This window comes from Platalea leucorodia, assembly GCF_965183815.1.
Source record: "Platalea leucorodia genome assembly, chromosome: 2".
NCBI lineage: Eukaryota > Metazoa > Chordata > Aves > Pelecaniformes > Threskiornithidae > Platalea > Platalea leucorodia.
Window position 1 is genome coordinate 16123801 of NC_138824.1, and position 19567 is coordinate 16143367.

At 41.8% G+C, this 19567-nt stretch overlaps 1 protein-coding gene across 2 annotated transcripts in view; it reads right to left on the reverse strand.

Moving 5' to 3' along the window:
* The window catches only part of PDGFD (platelet derived growth factor D), a 143893-nt gene that overhangs the window by 52863 nt on the left and 71463 nt on the right, over window positions 1-19567 (reverse strand). The window contains exons 2-3 of one of the 2 annotated variants that reach the window (XM_082333288.1): window positions 6289-6475; window positions 2095-2275 (exon numbers count right to left, since the gene is read on the reverse strand). In XM_082333288.1, the coding sequence (XP_082189414.1) occupies window positions 2095-2275; window positions 6289-6475 (368 nt within the window). Of the gene's footprint in view, window positions 1-2094; window positions 2276-6288; window positions 6494-19567 lie in introns of both variants that reach the window. The other variant, XM_082333287.1, reaches the window with a different exon arrangement.

Genomic DNA, 19567 nt, shown 5'->3' on the forward strand with positions numbered 1-19567 from the left:
GCATCAAATGAAGTGAACTTAACTGACTTCGTTGAAGATTCATAAATTAGAAGGCCAGAGAGCAAGGCTGTGAGGCTGTTTGGCCGCATGCGTAACAGGGAGAAATTCACCCAGCTGTTCTGGCACCACGCTCAGGAGATGCAGCTGATCAATAAACTCAAGGGAGCTCTCCAAATCACTTTCTTCAATTTTCTCTGGAAAATTATCAGTCAGAGTCTGGTACACAAATAAACAACTGCCATGCAGATCCAAACTCCAAATATAAGAAAAAAAAAAAAGGAGTTAAAGATTTGCACATATCTCGTGCACCATTTTCCAAGAAAGCCCCCAGAAGTAGCCTTGTCTTGGAGAAGGTTATAAAGGAAAGAAAAAAAGCAATGTAAAGGTCTTTCATTTCATCTGATACAAAATACCATATGTTTTTGCATGCTTCATTAATACTCCTTGGTTTGCCGCCTAGAAACGCACAATGAGTTCAACCTTCAGGGGTCAGCAGTGCTCAGCATATCTATTAACTGAGCTGTAAGTGACTGTGGGGACTATCGAGTAAGGACTGACTCTGCTGAATATTAATCCTGCAGTTTTAGGTTGGACGGTTTGGAATCCGAAGACCAGCTAAGTACATATCATCCCCCGTCTTCCAAATGCCACTAATCACCTGTACAGTTCTCTTCTCAGAAATAAAATAGTATTTCATTCAGAGGGTGCACTTGGAGAGTATTCTTCTGAATAGACTTGCTAGACTGTAAAATTTGCTGTTTACTCATAGTTTTGACATTAGATAAATACAGTAGCCTTTTTTGAGCTTTCTAGTGCAGAGAGTTCTGTGCTTGGAGTGATAACATTCATTTTTGGAAAGCCTAATACTATCAGACTAGCTGTATGTGGTCTGGAATAGAGCTTGCTAAATGCAGCAGAGATTTTGTGGCTGCACTGAAATACAAGCAGTGTAAAGAGACGCTGCTTCACTGTCTCATTTTTATGCCCAGTGGTCTTTCATAGACTGTTCTGCCTAAATTTTAGTTTTAGTAGATTACCTTCGAATTCGAGTAAATTAGAGCTCAGGATTTACTCACAGTGTAATGCCTCACTCCACTAGAAGCCTATCAATTTAAATGCAAGTGAGCACAATCTTTATAGCTTTAGAGTTGTCTTGACAATGTCCTGTTTATGGACTCTTTTTAGCATACATAGGCATACATGCATGCAAAGCCGAGAGGTTGAAGTGAAATGACTCAAACAGTGGATCTCTCCTGTTAAACCATTAACATTATTGCTATTCCAGACTTTCTTATTCTTGTTAAATAACAGTGGATTTAATAAAAAGGGAATAAGAAGTGTGATGGATATGAAAATGTAATGATGACAGTATAATAAATTAATGCTTACCATTTCCTGAGTGTTTGCAAAATCTGCCTCTTTCGAGCTACACTGCACCAAAAGCATTATAATATTAATCAGGACAATACAAAAGAATACATATTTGTATCAAAATCTACTTAGAGTAATGAGCATTCCTGCTCCCTAAAGACAAAACGAAAATAAAAAAAAGAGGAGATTTTCATCTCATTGAAACAGCACCTGATACATTGCTAATGCCACTGCATATACAAAGATGCATGTTTATACATGGTTAAAAATACAGCCTGAGCCTTAGCACATTGTCTTGCATGTAGCATTTTACTGCATGTAGATTAACTACTCTGCATCTAACTCAGAATCACAGCCATAACCCCTCAAAGTATTTTTATTTGACCTCAAACATAAAAAAGGAGTTCATAGAGCAGCCATTTCTTTGCTATTTCTGCAGCATCTGTTAAGGCACTGGCAGTGCAGCCTCAGTGCAGAAAGTGTTAGTGCTTCTGAAACATGCTATTAGTGTAAATCTTGGCCTGGACTTGACTTTATTTTATATTTAATGATGGGATTTCAAAAATACTTTGATCTGTATGAATGTAGTTGCTGGAATGAAAATACTTTCAGTCAATTAGTGTTTTGATCCAATGCAGTTAGTTACACCATCCAGTCTTCAAGTACTGATGCCCTTTTGCACTACAATCTGCCTCTCACCCATGACACAGCTAGGTGACTTACCACAAGGGAGTAACAAATCTTGAATCCAGGTTTAGCCACAAAGTAGTCATCGGATTTGAAGGTTATCTTTATCTGATTTGTTCTTGATGTTATTCTTGGAGGTACTTCCTTGTGTCCACACCACCGTCCTCGTATAACCGTGCTGGTCTCTGATACGTCTTCCACTTCCACAAAGTCATACCTGGGAACCAGTTTGAAGGATTAGTTCTTGCTAACTCTCTTTACAGAAGATGGTTGCAAACAGACAGGAGCACAGCTGGAGAAACAAAGACAACTGTCCCCCATTCTCCACTGCAAAACATCAGACTAAGTATTACAAATACTGGATGTGCTCGTGAAGCACAAAATACACTAAGCTGCAAGCTACTGCCTGAGTGCTGAAACAGCTGATTTTTGGGCTCCTGGAACATGACAGATAGTATTTTCTACCATGTTAAAACAGTAATGAGAGGCACTTGCCTGTGCTTAGTACACAGTAAACATACGCATTGCATTTCATGTGGTAGATAAATAATTTAGAGACCTGATAAAATATTGTTTAAGGCAGGCTGCCCAAGCTGAGCAGCTGCAAGCCCTTGTGCACTTTCTGGTGGTCTCCCAACTCCCTGCAGCAGCAGCCACCGGCTCCCACCTGCTGTGCCTGTCGGAGGGCTGGAGCTGGGCTGCTGCCGTGCCAGGAGCAAAGGGAGATGCTGGAGGGACACAGGGCAGTGCATGCTGCTGGAAGGTGCTTTTTAGGACCTTCTTTGTAGGAGGCATGGTGCTCCTGCTAGATAATTTGGAAAGACTCCTTTCAAGCTTTCAAGCAGAAAAGGGCAGGCTGGCACTCTGCGTGCTGCGGCAGGGATTCCTCCACTCTCCGCCTGGGTGCTGTCACCAGGGGAAAAGCAACAGCACGTCTTGCCCTGTGCAAGGTCACACCTTGGCCAGGCACCTGTGCCACAGCCCAGGAAGAGCTCTGCCAGGAGCAGCAGACACTAAACCCCAGGGACGAGAGGACACAGTGACCGCACTCACTGTCACAGCCTGTGTAATTGCTGGCTTGGGTCATTTATTGAGTTCATTTCTTGAGCCGGAGAATAAAGAAGGCAGAGAATAAAGTCCTGATCTCACTATGTCTATGAGAAAAAGTCCCTCAATATCTGTGGAGGCAGAATTAGGCCCCACAAATTGAGGTCGGCAAGGGAGAGGTGATGACGAGAGGGGCAGGTTGAGCGCAGGCAACAAGAGATGGGGAGAGCTGCCAACCCCACAGTACAGTCAAGCCCTAAAACTTTGGAGGTCTTTTATTACGTTTTTATTATCAAAGCGTGTGCTCCCTCCAAAGAGAGAGTTTAAGACTGTTAACCGATTCTTACTAGAAATGTGCTGCTCCCCACCCCTGGGTCTGTGGGCCAGGCACCCACCTCCCTACCCAGTTGTGGGAGCTGAATAGCTCTGTAAATAACAGACATCCTTTTCTTTTTCTGCTGAGAGCCCATGTGAAAAAAACACAAGTACTATGTGGCTTGAGAATATCAGCACTGCTGCTTTTATATTCACTAACCCCAAATTGCACAGGACAGAAAATAACAGATTCACCATAACCAAATCACTTAAATCTGCCCAAACTCTGCTGAAACGTACATTTTTTTGTAACACTACAAAGTTTAGTTCCAGACAGAGGTAAACTTGTCTCAGGCTCTTTTCACCGGCCTCTGCTCCCACTCTCTCATGGTGATGGATGTGGTACCCAGGCAGAGCTCCCCGCTGCCCAGACAAGCATCCACCACTGCCCCCAGGGCAGCACAACAGCCAGTGATCACTTATCCTAACACGAGGGGTTGCAGGGTTTTCAGCATAAGATGACCTTGTAGGCGTTGGTGAAAATTGCCCTGACCGGCCTCTACTTTTTGAGGCTGGGAGCCAGACTAACTGCTGGCAAAAACGGGGCAAATCCATGGGCTTTCAGGGATTATTTCTGCTTTCAGCAGCAGAGGCTTTGGTGCAACAATCATGAAAGTAGGTGCAATCTCAGTTGTTTCTGTGCATTCAAAGAGCTGGGTAATTTAATTGCTTTTCAGAATCATCTCTTATCAAGTGCCTGTGGAAATGCTAATGGCACTTCTAGAAAATTCTGTAAATCCTTGAATATTTCCCCTCCTTCTGAAACAGCACTACTAAAGTATACCTTTTCATTCCTCAGCCTGAATGAATTTCAATCAGTTCAGTCTTAATTGTATGCAAATTACAATAATTAGCATTAATGAAAAATTGAAAGAAAAGACTAGGAAGTTTCTGGAAAAAAAGCATAAGGTCAAAAGCAAGTACAAAAGGAAGGTAAGGTGCAGAGGTCCTGAATTACTCGTCCAGTACGTACAGCATTCAAGCACATGCTCAGCTCTCAGCATTCATTTCAATTAAAACACGCCTAGCTGTCTCTCTAAAGCAGCACTGCAGGGATTGCCAGGGACTAAAGTTGCAGAAAGGACCTAGTTTTGAAAAACATATTGAGCATTAGCAAAAAGTCTAACTATGCACACAGTACTTAACAGGCTTAAAGCCACCATGAGCCGTCTGCCCGAGGAATTCCTCACTCTGGAAGTAATACTACGCAAATAAAGGTCTTCCAGGAATGCCAGGGAAAGCTTTATTGCAGAAAAGAATGTGATATTTCTCCAGCTTCTATAGACACTATGGATGATGGAAGGTCTTTGCTTCTCTCTGCATCCTAACCTATCTGCTTTGGAAAAAGCAGGCAGACTGTCTTCCAAGACAGTCCAAACCCATAATGCCGGTAACAGCTTGACTTCCCCTCACCGTGCCACAACCTTTAATGGCTCTTGACAGAGAATACTTAATCTATTTTTCCACAGTAAATTAGCCCTCTGTTTCAAAGTTGCAATGCTTTAAGGTCAGCCACAGTTTATCCACTATGTAAATATTAACAGGCTGCTTCTGTATGCATTAGGCTCTCAATCTGGGAAAGTGTTTGCGGTGCTGGGAGGTAACCGTCGTTACTGACTGCTGCTGATCTCGGACCAACAGCACCAGCGCAGAGCAGCAGCTGCCAAGACCATCAAGGCGCAGGGAAGGAGAGCCAGTTTCAGGCTTCATTCTTTTATTACTAAACGGAAAGCAAATGGTTCTTTCTATTGGTAACGTAGAAAATTAACAAAGCAAAACAAGAAAAAAAAATCCACCCTGTAAAACCCCATAGAGCTGCCAAACCTTATAAAGGCAAATTAATTGACAAAGAAGATAAGATAAGCAGAGGCTGGGTGTGCAGAAATCCTAACAACCCACTTCTCTGCATAGATAAGGCATAAGTAACAACATGATCAGGCAGAGAGCTGGAAACTGAGACTTGAGCATTTTATGTAAGTAGCATCACAGCAATCTGCCTTTCAGAGTGCACAGGAATCCTCAGCCTGCTCTCTCCCACAGAACAGATAGCTGAATAAAAGAAATCTAAACAGAAAACTCCATGGATTTATACTGTTTAGTGAACATTGGCAAGATTCACCTCTGTGCTCTGCTAATGCAAAGCAGTGTATCCACCCGGGTTAATCAGCCAGATCAACTGAGCCTATGGTCACTTTTGCTTAAAAGGGGAAACCAAAGCAACTGGGATATGGTACAGTACACTTTATTAGATATATCAGTATGCAGAGTACACTGATGTTTGTGGACCTATATTTAAAGGTTTTAAAAGAAAGTGTACCGGTGAAGAGTAACAACAAAGACAAACAAATAATTTGAAGAACATATATTTTTCGATGCATTTTTATCTGTCCCTCACACCCCAATATAAGCACATACCTACTCACTCACTCCTCCCAGAGCCTTCCACCTACTGAAAAAGATGTTTTTTGCCTGGCTGAAACATGACAGAGGTGATAGAGGACAAAATCCTATTAAAGCGTCTGAGTTGTTAGGCAGCTGGATTTGAGCATACAAGTGTCTTGTGCTTAAAATACTATAGAAGGACTAAAACCTGCCAAAACTGCTTCAAGTCCAGGACAGCTCAGTTTATTTATAAACTCAAAGACCAGTTTGGGTTGGAAGGGACCCTTGGAGGTCTGTCCTCCAAGCAGGGCCATCCTAGACCTGGCCAGAGATACCCAGGTTTTGGTTTGCAGTCTCATGCCAGTGGCTTCTTAAGCTCGAAGGTGGTATTAAGGAGCCCTTTGCAAACTTCCACTCGCCACTCACCTGCAGATATCATTTTCAGGCTCCTCCAGTCCAAACTGATTATCAAAAGCCAGCTGGATCCTGGTGCTCTCCGGGGAGTGGAGCCGCCATGTCAGCAGGAGGTTCCTGGGGTAACTGCTGGGGAAGCGAGGACTGTGGATGCAGCCGTTCCCTGCCACGCTGATGGTCTCTTCTTTTCGGTACAAGTCTGTGAGGTGATTGCTCTCTGTTAGTAGCCACAACTTGTAGAAATTAGTATGTTGTTCCAGTTACAGGAAGGCAAAAAACACAACAGTTTATAACACAGCAGAAATTATTTGCATTTAAAATCTGTAAAAAGTTGGGTCTAGGAGCAGTTATTATTAAATAGGAAGTACAGTGTGTATTTTCTCTTAATTCCACCCCTATAAACAATAAAAACAACAGTACTCAACTCTATAGAGTCTTTATTTTATGATAAATATATCATTACTTTTACACTGATATTGATTATGTAATTTCCTCATCATTTTGGTTTTAAAACAGAATTTAAACTTTAATAAAAGCTGCAAGCTTGAGAATAATGAAGTGAGACAGAGTGAAGTAAAAAGGTAAACAGCCCTGCTTCCCAAATTTGGTGCTCTAGGGAGAGAGGCCCTCTGAACAAAAGTGGCAATAAAAGGCTGCAGGAGAGTGCCTGCGAGTGAGTCTAAGTTTGTTTACTGTTCTTAAGTATTTCCTCCCAGAAACATGTGTTAGGTCACATTTTGATTTTATTTATATGCTGTGAATCACTTACTGTCAATGGATCATTAACGCAAATAGCTACTCCACGCTTGCACCGACGTAACTGAAGTAAAAAACTGTCCCACCAACCATCTTATTGAGTAACTTCAAGACAAACAGCCAAGTCTTTACTTAATTAAAACTCCACAACTTCTGCCTGAGCAAATACTCAATTGTTCCTAAAGTTTACTTACACTGAGGTAAAACCTCAGCTGCTGTAAATCCCTCGCTCCAAGCACAACAGGTACTGTGGCAAGACCCAGCTCTCTAAAAGTCAAAATGTCTTCTCAGTTGCACCAGGCACTTGCATTTTCCAGCTGTTATCGATACTGGAATTGGCTCCCAGCACCAAAGAACTGCAAACAACTATTTTCTTGTCCATTGACAACTTTAGTGTGGTGCATTTTTGAGCATCAAAAAGCTTCAAGGTAACACGCAGACCACGGCAGGGTTCAGTTCTCAGTTAAGACTCTCAGATCTGAGCCTCCACCCGTGAGACAGCTATCCGTGTTCCCCATGTGCTGTGTGGGGATCTAGGCCTCAGTTCAGTTACTCACAAAGAGATTTCTAACACCATTTAAGACATAGGACGGTTTCCTGCCTGGCCTCCACCAGGACAGGGAGGTCCAGCAGCACACCCACCAGCCCCCTGCAAAAGTCCCATGGAAGCTGTGCTGTCTTGCGGAGCCACCTGTGCGTGGGCAAGCTGAGCCCTTTCTCAACATAGCTAGTGGGAGCTACACCCGGACAGGTCCCGAGTCAGTCACCCTACTGTATTGACCAAATTTCTACTTACTACAGGAACTTAGACACTTGCTTTCATGTAAACACCTGAACTCCGGTGTCCTGATCTTAAACTGAACATCACTCCCAGTACCCTGCTGAATGTCAGGTCAACCTCCAGTTCCACTACAAGCAATAGAAATATAAAACTGGTGTCTTCTCCTGAATTTGGCTACTGAGGAAGAGCAAATGGGGGGAAAATGTCTCCCACCAAGCCACTCTATGAACGTTAGAAATACAAACCCAAAGTAAGCAACCAGCCATAGCCGTCTGTCACACATAGTAATCAAAGTTTTCTCTCTTAAAATAAAATCTAAAGTTTGACTCAAGCTTTCAAAGCTCTTTATATAAACGAAATATATTTGTTTCATAAATGCTCATGGAAAACAGGAACCCAGAGAAATGGTACAAACTTCATGGTAAGTACATCTATTTTTCAGGTTGCTTTTCACTGGTTTCTGGCTGTAAATACCTTCCTGCACGTAGCTGTAAGCAAAGCGTTGTTGTGTGTCAACAGTTCATTGTACCCTTCTGACAGGGTAATAATTCTAGCTTCCAAACAACCTGAAACTTTGAAGATAAAAGTCTGGGTTTCCTGTAAAAACTATCTCCAAAATCTATTTGTAACATCTTTCTAAAATGCTTTCGTTCAGGATGAAATGTTCTCACACCCTGAGCAACCCTTTCTAAGCAAATACAGCCCTGACTCCATAGCCCACAAAGTGCAGAACTAGCCAGTTTTGGTTTATTCTGTTCTGTTTTGACCAAACAATTTGCACTGGAAAAGTGACAATTCAGTGAAAATAAAGATGACCCACTTGTCAGTTTTGTTGCAATTTTCATCAGGAACATCTGCACTCAAGTCTGTTTTCTATTTTATTTTATTCTAATTAATTTTTTCTGTGAAAAAAAAAAAAAGACACCTCTGTTTTTTTTCCCGTAATCTGGAATGAAACAAAATGTCCAGCCAACACTACTGAGTTCCTACCGAAATGCTGAGGACCTTTGCACTCTGAGAATACCCAGTACACCCAAGAGGACAAAGTATTTCACAGGACTATGTCCAAAATGTCCGAGAAAAGGGATAAAAATAAAACTGTTTTGATGAAAGCAAATTCTCCACTTTTGAATGGAACAACCATTGCCTAAGTCAGAACAAAAGTTACTGAAGTAAAACATGGCAGAACTCATCCTATACCTGAGAGTACTTTGCTCTTCTTTCTTAGGCAGCAAACTCTTGCCATTTTCCCACTATCGGCACGCATTTCACTGTGTGGTTCAGTGCGGTTCACACTTCTGAGGGATAGGTTCCCTTTTCCCAGCCATTCCTAGTATGGGCTTCACTCTGGAGTTGTCAGCCACTCAGATTAGAGTGCTAGTGACAGTATCTTGTAAATGTGCTCATATATATACTCCCAAACAAAAAATCTATGCACTTTACTCAGCACACCGGCTGAGAAAGTATGTTACCAGCTTTCTTGTACCCCAAGAAGACAGATAGGCCCTGTCATGGCTTTTCATTTAACTTAAACTCTGAATTCCACAGACTAGGGTGCTCTTCCAGCAAGTCAACCACAGCTGACCAAGATCAGTTCTGAAATGTAATGGCTGGCATAGCTCTGCAGTATCCAAGTTGAACAGGTAAATGAAGAAATGAAGCTGCACATGTTAAAAAGCTTAAAAATCAAAGCACAGTGACTTGTTATTTCTCTTATGGTAAAGGCAGTAATTATAAAGTCATTATAGAGCAAAGGCTGGAAAGAGGCATGGAGAGACAATGCTCAGTATAGTAAAACAGGGGATATAAAAATATTACAGTATGAGATATGCCTTTTCCACAAAGGAAGAGAATATGTTTGACAAGAATGGCCATAAATACTGTTTCTATAACTCACATGGGATGAAATGCAAAGCCACTCAGAGCCTTCACGTGGCACTGAAGTAGACTCTTCAGGAGCTCTGAAACAGCTTGATTCCCTCTTACCTCTCTCCCCATGCACTAAATTACATCCTGAAGTGGTGTAGCCAGGACTGGAACCAAAAGCACAAGAGCTTTCTAAGGGGATTTTCAGTGGGATTTTGCAGAGTTAACTGGTTTAGATAGACAAGGGAACACAGTCAGCCCAAACTCGGTCTCTGGAGGCTGGCCCCTTGTAAATCATCAAGCATCTGGGAAACAGCTTGAGGAGATGTGAGTAACTCCTGTACTTCTTGTAGCAACTAAGATGTGAGACTAAAACGACAAGACCTTTCCAAGCAGACAAGCATTGTCCTCATCAGATACACTGGGGGAACTCGTGGAAACCAGACACTGGCTATGGAGAAAGTCAGGAAAAAAAACACTTGAGAAAGGATGTAGGCAAAGGAAAAGGCAGTGCCTCTTTCAAGGCACTGAACTGTCCCATGCTGCAATGCAATACAATGCAGTATTATAGTGTCCTGAATGTCACATACTAACTGTATTCCATAACGCTTTATGGGAGTAAATAGAAGACGACAGTGAGTAATACACTGCCTGTCACCTTTACTAAAAAGCATATAAAATCATTTCACAATGAATAAAAGTAGGTGTTAAGTCATAAGGCAAAAAGGCCATTTAAGCAATACACAGAAGGAGGATATTCTGGATGGCAGGAGCTACACAGACATCCTTGCGCTGGGGGAGGGACACCATCTCCTAAGGAAGATGAGTGGGCAGGAAGCTGGGAGACATCCTTCGCAGTGAGGCAATTCCCTGCAGAGAGTCTGAACTGACTGGAAAGCAGCTTGCTCTATATTTTATTTATCTGAACTAATCTCTCTTTTCTTTTCCTCTTAATTCTTTCCCAACCACTATTTTTAAACATAATGGTATACATGATAGTCCAGCTGTCCAAGTTAGAGGAGCTCCCATTTAAGTGCTCAGAGCAGCTGCATTTTCAGAAGTGCTTGCCTTCCTCCCCCTGCATGGAGGGCAGCTGGGTGTCAAACTGGGAACTGGGAAGTTCAGATCAATATTCAGAAAATTTTGCTTGTCTCAAGACTCCCCATCATGGGTGGCCAGTACATCCAATGCTTCTCCTTCCCATCTAGGGCATGTTCTCCTAATGCCACACTGCATGCACAGCAAGATTCAGAAACAGATTTCATCCTGCATTTGCTCTGGATGCCTGCATTTCATTGCAAGCTTTAGCAATGTATCGACACATTCTTGTTAAAGCTACTCTCAGTCATGACATACTTACTGCAGAAAGAAGTTTGCTTTTATTATCAGTCAACAGACAAAGAAGTCTGTCACTAAAATAAAAAAAAAAAAAACCAACAAAACACATACCAAAAGGGAATTACTGCTTGCTAATAGCTAATTTGACATCTGTTCTTGGATATCCATTGACCAATGAGAGTCCATAACTGTCAATTCCTTCAGAAAGAAAAAGAATTCAGAGAATGACCTTGGCTAAGGACCTAACCAATAATATGGAACATTCAGTTCCACTTTTCTAAGGTTTCTGGAATTTTAGCCTCACTTCCTAAGGTGTTGTCCTGTGTATAGGTTTGCTTCTGTCTTTTTTCCCCTTGTAGATGTGGTTGGCCAACCTCAGCAACTTTGATACAGTGGTAGAGGCTGAAAAGATACCATATTCTGGCATGTTTTATGACAAGAAATATACCCTCTTAAATCCCATGGAGCGTAACCTCATGAGCTCATCCTCTGCTACAGCTGAGGAGAGAGTTGCTGGAAACCATGTGAAGTTCATTTTACCACTGGTGAAACTATTTGTTATTTCAGGAAAGGACCTTGGGAGTTTGCACGTGGGAGTTTTCCACATACAACCCTCCTCCCTCACGGCTGCTCTCGTTGAAACAAACACAGCAGTCAATGGTTTGCCACCAGTTTTTAAACAAACGAGATAACCTTCGGGGATAATAATAGCTCTTCAGTTCCTTCAGTTGAAAATTAGCCTGATCTAAATAGCTGAATCCACAGAGTGAGACGTAAAGAACAGTAAAACATTTCTGAATCCAGGCCACAAATCAGTTCATCTCGGGGACAGGCATGGCAAGCAAGCTGTATTTATGGCAGCCTGTTCAGATATTCATTGGCTTTTTTTTATTCCCCCACCCTCCTGCAATGAGGAGAAACTTTATTTGTTATCCATAAAGTGTAAATCAGAAGAAAAGATGAAAGAGTTCATGGTTGAAATAGTGTATTCCATAGCTGGTCACAGCTTGTTGGGAAGATATAAAACTGTAAGGTCATTTACTTTGTTAAAAACGATTTTTTTTTTAGTGAATGTAAACAATAAAATGAATCCTAGTCAGTAAACAAAACATCACATTTCTGCTCTCTAATGAAGAAAATAATACTATATGGTAGTACTTGTCTTAGACATCCCCGTCCTTTTAAGGACAGAAGCCTAACACACCTAGGTCAGCTCTGCTCCCACCACAATTCACCAGCAGTTCTCCAAGCAGGCAGGCCAAGGGAGGGAAAGGGTTGGGATCGCCAGTAATGAAACAGGAATAGCACAACCCTGGCCAGGCTAAAAACTGTAAATTGTCTCTTATGGAGGCGCTAAGCTGAGAAAACAGCCATTCTGGTATAAGGATGCATATGTAAGAGTATATTGGGCCAGTGGATCCAGTTCAAAGCATTACTTCAGGTTGCTTTCAGCTTTATACAACTTCAATAGTCCTGTTTATTTCAAGAAGACTACAAACTAACTTATAGTTAAGCTCATACTTAAGGAGTTTGGTGGATCAAGACCCAAATAAGAGAGTAGCATTTTAACACCACCCTACGTATTACTTGTCACCCAGCAACTAAGCAATTAAGAAGTGGACCCAAACCCCACTGGAGTTGATGAAAGACTCTCAGTTTGGTTGGCTTGCCACTGAATTTCAAAGAAGCAGCTCCAGGTACTTGCTCCTTCTCTTACCAACAGGCCCTTTCTTTTTATCAGGAGCATGAAAGATACTCCAGGCGTCATCAGAGTTCAAAGCCAAAGCATGACCTGTTCTGTCACTGAATCAATATCAAAAGATGTTGTGTGCGTGTTCAGCCAAATTCAGACCTCATGTGCACTCACTCAGGTCCCTCTGAATCCCTGAGCTGTGTGGAGATCTTTGCTAGAAGAATATGCTTTATACCTATATAAGATATATCAAAGCAATGAAAAATCGAGCTGTAGTTGAAAGAAGCAAAATTAGCCATTGCAGAATACCAATACAGAAGGTATCAGAGAATGAAAAAACCCAGCTGTCTAAAATTCAATTCAGAGCCATCATCCATTTTATAACAGAATGGTCAGTAGTCTGCCTGTCCCTCTGTGCAGAGCAACGCCACAAGTCTTGGCATTACATAGTCAATCTACGGTCGAACAGGACCTCAGCAAAGACCACTCATGAGAATATTAAGTGGGCAACTGACAAGGAAGTCCAGGTATATAATTCATAGAGACAGCCTGTTACAATGCTTCTCACTATAATAAGCATTATTTTATTTGCATTTGATAATATTATTTGTACTGTGGAATGGTCACCATCATAACTGCATTTTGAATGTGGTACTAAAGAAACAGCCCTGAAATGAAGAACAAGCTGGACTGCATTTTGGTGGGATGAAGGCTGTGACTCTCCTTTGTCCCCCTTTGGTGGGCGCCTTGCTCAGACTTCCACAGATGAATACCGAGAAAACAATTCCTTACTTATTTTTATGGGGATATCAAACTCTGTGATGTTTGCTTTTTGCAGTGACTTGTATTACTTGCCTTTATTTGACTTCTTGATAGAGGTTTTGTTCTACACGAAAGAACATGCTGAATGTCTTACATGAAAGAAAAAGTGTCTATAGAAAAGTACCATATGTTAGGCCAACATATAAAAAACTTTGTTAACTGCTAGTTCTTTCATGGTTGGTAGTGTTGCAATGCATCTCTCTGTTGGACTCTTAAACCAACAGCAAACTGAATGTATTTTTCTCTTGAGATTCCATAATTAAGTATGAAAAAGGAAAATATGTATATCAAGAATGCGTAGCTCTAATGATGTGGAGTAAGACTAATGCAAATAACCCCATGATCATGAGAACAAAAATACATAAAACCTTGAGAAACTGTGAGAAAACATAAAGAGGAAAATGACTCTCCTGGTGCTGCAAAGAGCTTAAGGGAAACCTGATAACTGAAGCAGAAGTTTGCAGTGAGCACCAGTACCTCCATGAGAAGGCTGGTAATAACAAACTTGTGTAATGCCTTGGACAAGATGATGCCAATTACAGACACAATGGCTACGAAGCATGAATATCAACACCGGACTTTAGCTCACATTGTTTTGCAAGGAACTAGCACTTTGTGGACTTAGGTACTCCAAATTTTCCTGTTTAGGCAGTGGCTTCAAGTAAGCAGACCTTTGTGGGAAGCTTCCTTCAAATCCTCCTGGTGCAATAAAAATATACTCCTTTTTCATTTTCCCTTCATTATTTTTCAAATTTTTATGACCAAGCAAGGACTTTTTGCCTCAGAAGTCTGGCACAGCTCAAGTCTTAAAAGAGAATTTGTTTTAAGATATTGTTTTAGAAACTGTTTCAGTCAAGCACTCCTAAGACTCAACAAGATGTGGAATTTCCTTAAAGAAAGAAAAAAGTCGATAAAAGGAAAGAGAAAATCCAGGCAAAGGGGGAAAGGCTTATCATGTTAAAGATATTGTAGCAGATAGACAAGCAATTACTGAGTGGAAGGTCGTATGTTAGAATATTAGGTAGTAAAAGGAGAAGCTCTTTCAAAAGACAAATCAAGGCAATCTTCTCTTGTAATGTGAGCTTCCTTACCCTCTGTGCCAGTATCGAAGATCTGAAATCTGTGGAAGGGAGTGAAACGTCACTTCTTATAATGGAAAGTCTGGCAATAGAATTCTAGCAGACATTGTTTCCTTGGACTGAGTTTGCCATTGGCATGCTTTTAGTCTCTTAGGGTCTGTATATCAACTGATTGCACAAAGATAAAAGCCTGTCAGAATATTTCAGTCCCTTTAAGGCAGGTGCGTTAAAGACCTAAGTACCTTAAATCTACCTAGATCTTTTTAAAAAAAAAAAAAAAAAAAAACATAGGCAGATCTCAGTGTATTAAAATATGATTGTTGGTAGTCTTTTCCTTTTTCTGTAGTAGCCTAACAGCTAAACCTCTTCCAAGGAAACAGGAGCCTGTGAGTAGGAGCCTGTGTTGTGATTCTTCTATTTGCTTGAGAGAATTCAGACCGCTTCTGTCTCCTCTCAAGGGACGGATGGGTTCTGGATGCTGCTTCAAAGATGGGTTGTCCATTTTCCAAGAAATGGTTAGAGGTAAAATGCAGAAGCAGTTCTTGGAGCAGGGACCAGAACCCAAGACTTAGCCACAAAGTAAATCCAGCAGCTTTTCTGCTTTCTACTCTAAGGCATGCTGTCCTGGCTCTCTGACAGTTTAGACCAAAGCACACCACAGCTCCCTTTTTGTCCCCATGCTTCAGTTTTCTCCTGCTGGAAACCACAGCACTGGGGCAAAGAGGGCAATAGACACTGAGGTCTTTTCCCAGCATGGAAGCAGAACACAAGCAGAGCCACAGGGACAGCTTTCCATCATTTAGAAAAAAACCCTGTCTTGAGAAACAACATTTCCCCAGTCTGGAAAGCAATTTAAGTTGTACATACTGAAGGTACTGAGTATTTTAAATGCAGAGGATCTTTCCTGTAAGTGCTTAGGATTTTCTCTGGAGGTTTGGCATCAGAACGCTGCAGAGATGTCATGTGGACAGATACTGCAATTTAGCAACGTTTCCAGGCACATTCATAAAATTCTTGGCTGTGGTCTTCTTTTGCTGTTATGATCTTGCACCGAAGGATCATCTAGAGATTTCCTTAGTGCTGCACCAAAGAACGAAACTACATGTTGTGAAAGAGCAGATCTCATTCACTGCCAATATATATAGGGACCGGTGGCTGGGAAGATGATGCTGGTGTACATCAGCACAGCCCATAAGGTCAGGAGCTGCTGTGCCACATGCAGCAACAATCTCTCACACCAGCACAGCCACATCCTGATCACTGTAAGCTGAAACCAAAATTGGAAATGGAGTTGGCTCCAAAGGCTCGATTTATACATCCCAGCTTCCCAAGTCCTTTCTGGAAAAACAGCTGTTTGGCTGGTTACCAAAAGGAAGCGATTGGAAACATTCCTTCTAGGCTGTGTGGGGGTGTTTGACAAAAAAAGAAGAGCCTAAGAAGTTGTGGAGCTAAGCTACCATTCAGGCTCAACTCATACTGCTGCCCCATGCAGTCCCTGCTGCAGCCATCCCACCTGCACTCAGCCCCAGCGGTGCAGGGCTTCATGTATGGCTGGCTGGTCACAGGTCTGCAGGGAGGGTAAGGATGTCGTGTGATGACAATCACGTCATTTTTAGTTCCAATTGTGGAATTTACCAGTCGTTTAGTGATACCTACTGCATGAGTCGAGCCACCTAGTGCGAAATATTGTTCTCTTACTGTTTCCTCATTGTAGTGCCCAACACCGGAGGGGCAACGTAAAGTGTAATGTAACGTAAATTAAAAAATACGTAAAAAAAGCAGTGTAAAGACACACACAGGTAAAGGTAATTCCAAGGTCAGAAGACTATTGCATTACAGTTCTCTGTTTAACAGTGGATGTCTCACTGGTTTTGCTTTCTGTCTACGTGACCCTAACATGTTCATCGTTAATTTTGTGGTGGTTGGAGATTCTGATCAACATTGTGTTGTGCTCTATGGAAACAAAGAGAGAGATAACCTGTTCTCTGAAAAGTTTACAGTTTACAAGATAAAGGATGGAAGAACTAGAGAAACATTATATATATCATTCAGCAAACCAGTGATGGGACAAAGAATCAAATATATCTTTCCAGATTTCTATTCCAGAGCCCTCACTGGGCAATGCCCTTAGAAAACCAGGTTTTGTTTTTTACCTGGAAGCTCCTTAAATGGGATGGGAAACTACAAATAATAACAATAATTAAAACAAATCGGCAGGTTCCTTCCTCCTTTTCTAGCAAATTAGTTTGCAATAAAAGGAAGACATGCATGGAGGTTTTCTTCCTGAGAGAAAGGTTTTCTGTCCCTTTTACCCAATAAATAAATTTCATCTCACACAATATCAGCTTAAAAACATGTTATCAGAGCAGAACTGGGACCTTCTGCTGCAGATGTTCTCAAATCTTTCATAATACATTTCCCTATTCTTAATTTTGTTAAGTTAGAGCCACAACAGATACTGCATGAGCAGATGAAAACACACTGAAACCTGTCTGGAGGAAACGATATTCAGGAGCCTGCTAAGACTCCATGGGGAACAGACATTATATATCTTTGTGTTCTGAACAGGGTTGAGTATACTGTTGGTAAATCAAGAAGTAATTAAATAATCCTTCACTTTCATGGGCCTTCGATGAACTCTCACTTTTAAACGGAAAACTGGAGTCCCCAGTGTAATCACACCGGAGGTAAAGCCAAACTTCAAAGTTGTCCTTTGACTGCGGATTCAGTGAAACATTTGACAGAAGAAGAATTGAGCAGTTAGTTACAATGATAAATTCAGCCAGCTTTGGCTCCAGATCTTGCCAGCAGGAACATGAAGCAGCACACTTCACTCCTCCAGCTTTCAGAAGACACATGAGACGACGTAACATTAACGAGCAGACACCATCAGCACCCCCTCACCTTAAAGCTTCCAGAGAAGCACAGTGAACTGACCCAAGTCAGTTTGCCTCTACCTTGCTGAAAGCCTAATGCTGTGGAGAAATGCCTGTAGATGTCACGGCAGAAGATTTAAGGCAGAAATCTCAGGCTGTGCCTTACTCCTCGACCTAGACTGCATATCAAAAAAGCAGAGAAGCACACAACGGTGGTATGCATGTGGCTGGACACCAGACGGGACTTTGATGCTTGGCTCAGGCATGACCAGAGTAGGTCCGTGGGAGCATGCAGGACCCAGCACGTGGAGACCAATGCCAGACCATGAAGGCTTGCAGCCTCCGGGCAGCCCTATGGTGAGAAGGCCCATCCTCCATCTGTGTTGGCTGGGGAAGTCAAAGGGGACTATTTCACTGCTGTCTCACCCCAGCTCTGTGCTGGTATTGACATTGTACATCTAGATGAACATCATGCGCTGAGATCCCGTCCACTAGAAAGGCACAGCTGTGTGTTGACTACTTAACACAGCTCCGAGCAGCTGTTTGGCCAGAGTGGAGGCCAATAAGAGGCTTATGTGACAGAGATAAAAAGGGTGCGAAAGTCCAATAAACAGTACTCTCATACCATTTCATTTTGTGAACACCCTGTGTCAGAGCTGTTGAATGGAGACAGGGACATACTGCACGATTTCCTAGGAAAACTTCATCCACACTAATGCTTGAAATGCAGAAGGCTACCTTGGCACTCCTTGGACTACCCAAACAAGCGACTTTCACTCAGTTAGCTCCGCATATCTTCATGGCATCTAGGATGACAGTCCAGTAAAATAAAAAATTCAGCATCAGTCCATCTCTACTCATAAAAAGTACAGAATATACGATGCCAGGGTTTTTTTATTAGCTTCAGCAACCTTGAGTCAGATATTACCAGGTATGACATCAAGAAAAGAAAAATAAATTCACCATAGTACTGCCTAAAACTATGCTTTGGTCTGTTTCCAGAAAAAAATGAGGAATAATAAATGTTCCTTTATTACATTTAAAGCTCAGAAAATAACAGTTACAAGCCACGTCACTCTTGCCAGGTTGAACCCTTGCCCAAAAGAGGAAAAATGTTGAAGTTTATGTGTTTGACACAAGAAAGAAAAGCAAAAAATTCAGCTTGGCAGAACAGATATGAAAACAGGATTAATGACAAATTTGGTATCAAAATTGTATTTTTCTGGTTTCTATTTGTTGGAAAGAATTTCAGAGACTTTTTTTCTTTTGTTGTTTGTTTGCCCTTCCAACCTGCTTCAGTCATTCCTGCTGAGTTTATCTCATTCTTTTCCATGGAAACCATGGAAGAATAGTCCATCAAAGGATAAAATTTTAAACCTTTCTTGATTTAGAGACTTCAGAAGTCCTACTTTACAGCAGATACTCAAGCATACTCAATAAGATGGAATGGCAACAACCATTTTTGGGTTCCCTAGGGTGAAATGTTCTGGGTTTTTTTATAGCTTAGACTGTAATTAAGAAAATACCACAACTATGACCTTGAATATCTTCTAGTATAAACTATAATTAAATAACTGACATCTTTGGTAAATAACAGCTGCACCATCAGTTGTGAGTAGTGTAAGTACTGTTTTATTTACACAGCTCTGCACTACTGTCCTATCAGTTGCTGGCCTCTGTATTGATTTACTTGATTTAATGTGGTTCTTTTTTTTTGCATTCTCAGGGTGCTCCTCATCTCACAACAGCTCCGTCTGTCTCAAACCTTCACTTCTGATTTGTTACCAAAACAAACTTCTTTTACATCATAAACCTCATGAGCTGTTACAAACACTGATTCAGTCCACGGTCAGCTGTTTCTCCTCTCTGCTTGCAGCTGAAGCTGGGCAGCTGCAGGGACCGGTGAGGCGCTGGACATGGCTATGGCCGTAGGGGAGGGGAACAGACGCCAGCTCAGGGGAGCTGCAGGAGCACTGGGGCAATTGCACAGAGATATTTCACCTCACCTCCTTCCCTCACACCAGATTTGCCAACCCAGTCCTTGCCCTTTCAGTGCACAAGATGTGGGGCAGCATTTTGG